A 6,887-nucleotide genomic window follows, 5' to 3' on the forward strand; every position below is an offset into this window, starting at 1 on the left:
TAAAATGATATAATACAAATATAATAAATGCGAAAGTATTTATGTCTGTCTGGCTGTCTGTTGCTTTTTTACGGCCAACCACTAAACCAAATTTGATGAAGTTTGATATGCAGCAAGATTGAACTCCAAGGAAGACTATTTCTATACCAATATGCAATTAGTTACTAATATAATAATTTGTTAACATTAATAGGAAGTTTCATAAATTGACTTGGTTAAGAAAATATACTTATATAACAGCTTTATCGTAGCATGTATCAACACAAACACACACAAAACATCAATTAAAATAAAATTAGTTTTTATGTCTGTCGAATCAATATCTAAGTACGTATTTTTATCGTGAAGTGAACGTTTATTACGTAATTAACTTTAGGCACAAATTAGATTAGCTACGGCTTTACCCTACGTACTCAATTGAACTATAAAGGCAGATTTTGTCACACAGTGCATTAATGTTTAATATTTATATGCTGAATATATTAAATTCGGCCTTAATGCTAATCTTACAGCATATCATAGAAAAACAAGATGAAATCTCGTATCATCGCCCTTGACATTGTTATCTTTCGGCATTGCTCACGATTCTCGGAAACAGTACTACGTGCTGTGTCCTCTTATTTTTTATAAGTTTATGTGTGACACGTCTTCTTTGAGCCATACATGTCGATAAGCTGCTACGAGATAGCAATAGTTATGGTACATTCAAAAACACCGGTACAATAAAAGGACTTCTAACAGTTTTTAATAAAAAAAAAATTATCTGTTCAGCAATGAATTTAAATAGTATGTACTCAGCATGTTAGGTAGGTTATTAGTAAGGTACAGTGAACGTTTGTCCTAAGAAAATATAATAGTTCCATAAATGTAAAATCTATATGTCCAAGCAACACCCATGAATAGTCCCAAAAACCATGACTCATACAGTTTATGATATTAGTATATAAATCTATACTAATATTATAAATGTAAAAGTTGCTTTCTCTATTACCTCTTCACGCCTAAACCGCTGAACCGATTTAGATGAAATTTGGTATAGAGATAGTTGCCCCGGGGATGGAAAAAGGCTATTTATTTAATTTACCTATAGAGGGGAATATTGGGAGTGACTCTTTTTGTATGCCATGTGTAGTTTTATAAATTCTGCGCGGGTTAAGGCGCAGGTTCAGCTAGTTAATTACTTATAAATTAAAAAAAGTCATTATGAAGAGATGGCACTGGCAATGGATGAAGACCTATTAATTTGTCAAATTTCACATATGGAATTTGAATGTTTAGTTCGGTTTTTGAAAATATTTAGCTCATTGTATATTTAGAATGTAATGATTCTTTCATCTACAAATTAATAGCATTTACTGTAATCTAATTTTTTCGCCGTATGATTGCAATTAATAACTGATTGGGCTGAATTAAATTCGACACATTGGTTTTTTTGTTTAATGAATTTGTAGCAAATAAATATTATATATACGGACGCCAAATTAAAAGTTTTTTTGTGAATCGAGGTCTAAAATCAATGCGAAATATTTCACATACCATTCGCAATTTTTCATACGGAATTAAGTTGTTTAGGGAAGCCTTTCTTGCGGCAGCACTTTGTTTCTTACTACTGTAGAATAATAATAATAATACATTTCAAAGCAATAAACCTCAAACTTGCTTAGTTTCTCAATGACTGTACATTTGAACGATTTTCCTCTAGGAAGAACTTAATTTATGCAAATAAAAATATACTTATTACGAAGGCAACTTGTTACGCTGTGATTTCATTCTTCAAAGTTTTCCTTAAGCATCTTGAACTATATAAGCCTTACAGTCTAAGTCTTAGGTCAGTCTATCGCAGCATTCGAAGATGCATACAAAGCTCTTATTAGTATTCGCTTTCGCGAGTGTCGTATTCAGTCACGATATATTGATCGGGTCTGGTACGGGAGGAAGAAAAATATTCGACGAAATAAGACAAGCGAATCCAGCGATTTGGAGGCAAATTGAAAATGTTACCATTATAGCACCGGACAATGAAGTTATCAGCAAAGTCGTCGTTACGGACATGAGGCCAGAAAAAGATGGAGATGTGCAAATTGTGGATGGCGGTGATGGAATGAAAAGTGTTACCATAGAACTTAAAAGTCCAACGGTTTTGCGCGGTTATGAATTTCACCTCGAAGTATATACCGTACCAGAGACCAAATTAAGTGATGCTGAAGAACACCTATACCCAGAGTCTCCGTCGACGACTGATAAAATTGATTTACCTGAAACAAGTGAAGCCACATCACATGAAAAAGATGGCAGTGGTGAAGATGAAGTGCCTGAACTGCCTGACAACGCAGACAAAACGACTGAATTACCTGAAAGCACGACGAACCAAGATATTCCTGCATTAATGGTAGGAAAGGTTGTGGATGGTGATATTTTAAGACCGGCTCGTGAAGCGAGTGATGAAAATAATCCTCAAATATCTCAATCTGAAGATAATTTAAATGTACACCCATCTATTATTGGCAGTGGAGCTGATGAAACAACTACTGAAAACGTAAGCACAGAAATAACCACCGAGGCAGAAATGACAACGAAATTAGATGAAAGTGAAGTTATTACAGTAGCACCTGAATCTTTCGACAATAGTAAAAACATTCCTGATTATCCATCGTTAAGCATCTTAGATTATATAAAAAGTAAAGAGGGAGCCAGACCGATTCGTCGTACGGATGATGAGACAAATGAATCGAATGACGGTGCAACCACAACTGAAAAATTAGTTGAAAATACGGACAATGTGGATACATCTTACATGTTACCTACATTAGAACCTAGTTCATCGTCACAAGACAATAACGACGATACTGCTGACTTGGTACCTCCGGAGGAAACAAATTATAATACCGGATTTTCTTTAAACAACGAAAGCACTGAAAAACCCGCCGTCGAAGTATCCACAGATATTTATAATAACAGACCTAGAGGAGGCCGTGGCTTAGACTTCGAGGATTCACAAGAACTATTTACTTCGACCACAATGAGTGCTATTGAGTTGAGTACTTCGGTAATTAATAATGCAGATAGTGAAAATAGTACAACAGAAGCGACGATTGATGAAAAATTAAGAAACGCTCGCGAAACCGACGTTGTAGACAACAACGTTAACGGGCTGGATACTACGATAGATTCGAACCAAAACGAACAAATACCTTTATGTAGAGCACCTAATGAAAGTGATAAACCATCCAATAACCTCACACCTAATATAATTATAGTTAACGGAGAGCAATTGACTTTGACACCAGATAGCAATCACAAACTGCAGTTCGGAATACCGATCGTTCTCATCATAGGTAGTGACACAAATATTCCCACGATCAAAATAATTGCAGAAGGCGCTATTGACGATAATAAAAACACAAATGTGTTTCCATCTGCCGATAATTCGATGGATGATTACGAACCAGTACCCGAAGACAAATTAAATGACTCCCAAGAGAGAGAATTTTCAGAAGATGAATTTATTCCAAAAACAGTAATGAGTTTTGAATAAAAAATTTGTAGGCTTACATTATTTATTATGTTTGTATTGAGTATTTTGTGATACCTTATTTATATTCATAATGTTACGAAATAAATCAATTCATGTTATTTCATTATATTTTATTTTGATAAATAAAAATCATATAAAAATATACTCGTGATTCAAAATTAACTATTTAAGGGGGATTATTAAAATTGTCTTTAAATTGAGCATCAAATAAAAAATACATTTAAACATGTAATATGCAACACAGAACGCAATTCAAATATTTTGTAATCATTTGGTCCATTTCATTTAAATATTCTTAACAAAACAAGTATATAAGCATATAGGTCATCAAATAAAATATAACCAATAGTCAATCTTAATTCATCATTTAGAACTGTTGCTTTAACTACTAACATAAAAATTTAAATTGTCATTTTGTTGTAGTGTTTGAAACACTACTAGACCAATTTCAATTAAACTTTTTGTGTTTAAAAATCTGATATATACTTTACATCACTACTATGAAGTTGAAGATGTTATATCTCCAAATCTCCAATATTTAAATTGGAGAAAATTACTCATTTGATACAAAATGACTACAGAATAAACTTTAATCTCCACAAGTGGAGCGTACATAAATAATGTTATCATCAATTGCAAATACAACCTTAACAATAAACCAAAAGACAATCTAAGAAAATGAATCTTATATTATTAGTTTTTTAAGTCCTTAGTTATTTAATACATTGATTCATGTTTAGATACTAAATATTTATAACTATATTTATTATGATAAATTAAATGCATATTGAAAATGCATTTGCCATTAGAAAAATACTTATATTAAAAACACAGCCACATAATATATTCCATATAATGGTCAATTCTATTTTTAACTTTATACTTTTCTAATTTGTGCAAATTCAATAATTTGTCAACTTTTCAAAGAACAAAATCCCATTGGGCTTTATCACTTATACTTTTAACAGTCTGTTTAAATGTAAAAAGAAAAATGTATATTGTATATATATTTAAAAAAAAAAATAAGTCAACAGATAAAAGAAGAATGGATAAAAATAGGACAATATGGATACAATAATAAACACCTGCAAAAATTAATAACCTCTGTACAACAGTAGCATTTCAATTGCACCAAAGTGTAAAGAAATTCAAAAGAACTACATTTTCATAAAACAATAGTAATTAAATGTTGCCAGTCCATTTAAAAATATAAACAAAAAAATATTACTATTTGTAATCAATGAGAATAATAAAGTAATCAAGATTAATCAACAGTCAAGCTTATAGTATGCTTTAATTTTGAAATTGTGAACAACAGAAATTGCATCATTGATACAATAACCGCTGCCTACACATATTAATAAAAAAAATATCTACATTGGCATCTTTTAATTGTTTTAAGTTTTCAGTTGATGTCATGTCATACTTAATTCTCTAAGTATTTATAGATCACTTAACATTGTATTGCAATTGTCTTTTTTTTCAATTCTATTATTAGGCAACATTATAGTGTAACATATTAACATAGTCTACCTTTGTACTAGTAGGAATGGACTATACATACCTTTAAATTTAATTAACATGTTTGCGTTTTTTACAGATTAAATTTCCTAATCATATTTAATTAATGAATGAACTGGAATACCATTAGGAATGTTGCTCCGACCATTCAAAGATATCAATTCCATTATAACAAGACAACCAACAACATCTGCCTTGCAGTTTAGTAAAAGATTTGTAGCTGCTGTAATGGAACCACCTGTTGCAATTAAATCATCAATAATCAGGCACTTGATACCTGGACGGATGGAATCCTTTTGAATTTGTAAAATATCCTAAAACAAAAAAAATATCAAAGTTTTTATGAATTTAATTTGTTTAATAACATGGAAATCTACTTAACAGATAATATGTAAGTAGTTATAGAAACAAAGACAAAATAAAAACATACAAAAATTAATGCCAAAAAGGAAGGAAATTTCAAAATCATAAGTTACCATTTCCCATTTACAAAGATATAATATATTTATATCACAAATTCTTACGTTAAGGTCTATAAATTTGAATAATTTACGAACTGTTTTTTAAAAGTTTTCAGTAATTGATTTGTATTATTAATTCTTTTTTTAACTAGATTTTTTTTTATTTGTTATGGTTTATTTGTTAAGATGTGTCATACTTACAGAACCATATTCTAAGTCATATTTATAGGAAATCACTTCCCCGGGTAATTTTCCTTTTTTTCTTATTGGCAAACATCCAATACCCAGTTCTGTTGCCACGGAAAAGGAAAAGAGAAATCCCCTGGACTCTAATCCAACTACTGCTTCTACATTTGGATATTTGGCACGAATAACCGTTACTAATAAATTTTGTAGAAGTCTGCAGGTAGGCCCATCTGATATCGCAGAAAAAATATCCCTAAAATAAATAACATGTATTATTTAATAACTTCCAAACATCATAATGGTGTAAAAAAGTTTTAATTTGTGATTATATATAGTTTTCTAAGTTTTCCTTTTGTAACACGCTGTTTAAATTACTTACCAAAATAAAATACCTTCTTTCGGGAAATCGGGATAACTTTTAATTTTCGATTTCAGTTTGGCGACTTTTTGTTCATAATCAGAATCCATAATTATAACCAAAATATGTGATACTTGTAATAAGACACCGCGGCAACTACGTTTAAAAATGATTTAAAATTTATATTCATAGATAAGGTTTCCTTGTCGTGTTTTTAACTTTGTAGTTTGTACCAATTTTATCAAAATTATCAGATTTAAGTTGTCATTGTCGTTTGTCAATTATCTGTCATTTGCCTATCATGTATCATTGCTAATGGTAAAATTCGTAATATTCTTGTAAAAATAGGTATTTTAAAACAAATATTTTAATTTGCTTTAGTTAAACGAGTAGGATATTTAAAAACCCAGTTATAATTTTATATACTGTATTATTTGATATTTTTATTCGATACCAAATCATCTTAACATTTTCCATCTTTTAATTTATTTTACTAAAAACTCTTGATAAGATTAACCTAATAGTTAGCTAGATATTATTATTAAAAAAATGGATACTCTAAAATTAAATGTAAAGTTAATTTAAGTTAAGTTAAACTTATTCAAAGTAATTTTTTGGAATCGAGTACAAATTTATAATTTTTTTTATATAAAAAATATAAGTTCCTTAAATATATAGTAAAATTAATTAAATTATAAATAAAAGCAAAAACCTTCAATGGATCTTTTTGCTCGAAGATTTTAATGTTCAACATCAAATGGGACAAACATTTTCTAATAAGTAATACAATAAAATACAGTGGGTAAATTTGTATGTTTATATTTCA

At 29.9% G+C, this 6,887-nt stretch overlaps 2 protein-coding genes across 2 annotated transcripts; one reads left to right on the forward strand and one right to left on the reverse strand.

The window, feature by feature from the left end:
- The first annotated feature begins 1,811 nt into the window (after positions 1–1,811).
- On the forward strand, positions 1,812–3,633 carry LOC113397689 (uncharacterized). Its single transcript, XM_026636111.2, has one exon. The coding sequence runs from the start codon at positions 1,853–1,855 to the stop codon at positions 3,533–3,535; it is 1,683 nt and encodes a 560-aa protein (XP_026491896.2). The 5' UTR covers positions 1,812–1,852; the 3' UTR covers positions 3,536–3,633.
- A 1,287-nt stretch (positions 3,634–4,920) lies between these two features.
- Positions 4,921–6,328, reverse strand: LOC113397691 (adenine phosphoribosyltransferase). The gene is made up of 3 exons (XM_026636112.2): positions 6,083–6,328; positions 5,719–5,956; positions 4,921–5,370 (listed from the first exon to the last, which is right to left on the reverse strand). Exons 1-3 carry the CDS (start codon positions 6,169–6,171, stop codon positions 5,146–5,148), a joined length of 552 nt encoding a protein of 183 aa, XP_026491897.1. The 5' UTR covers positions 6,172–6,328; the 3' UTR covers positions 4,921–5,145.
- Positions 6,329–6,887: the final 559 nt, after the last annotated feature.

The sequence above is a fragment of the Vanessa tameamea genome, chromosome 23 (genome assembly GCF_037043105.1).
Source record: "Vanessa tameamea isolate UH-Manoa-2023 chromosome 23, ilVanTame1 primary haplotype, whole genome shotgun sequence".
Lineage (NCBI taxonomy): Eukaryota > Metazoa > Arthropoda > Insecta > Lepidoptera > Nymphalidae > Vanessa > Vanessa tameamea.

Excerpts from the sequence above, each read along its gene's own strand:
- LOC113397689 (XM_026636111.2), top strand. The coding sequence starts at position 1,853 with ATGCATACAAAGCTCTTATTAGTATTCGCTTTCGCGAGTGTCGTATTC.
- LOC113397691 (XM_026636112.2), bottom strand. The coding sequence starts at position 6,171 with ATGGATTCTGATTATGAACAAAAAGTCGCCAAACTGAAATCGAAAATT. Across the intron at positions 5,957-6,082 it reads AAAGAAGGTATTTTATTTTG|GGATATTTTTTCTGCGATAT; the intron begins GTAAGTAATTTA and ends TATTTATTTTAG. Across the intron at positions 5,371-5,718 it reads ATGACTTAGAATATGGTTCT|GATATTTTACAAATTCAAAA; the intron begins GTAAGTATGACA and ends TTTTTGTTTTAG.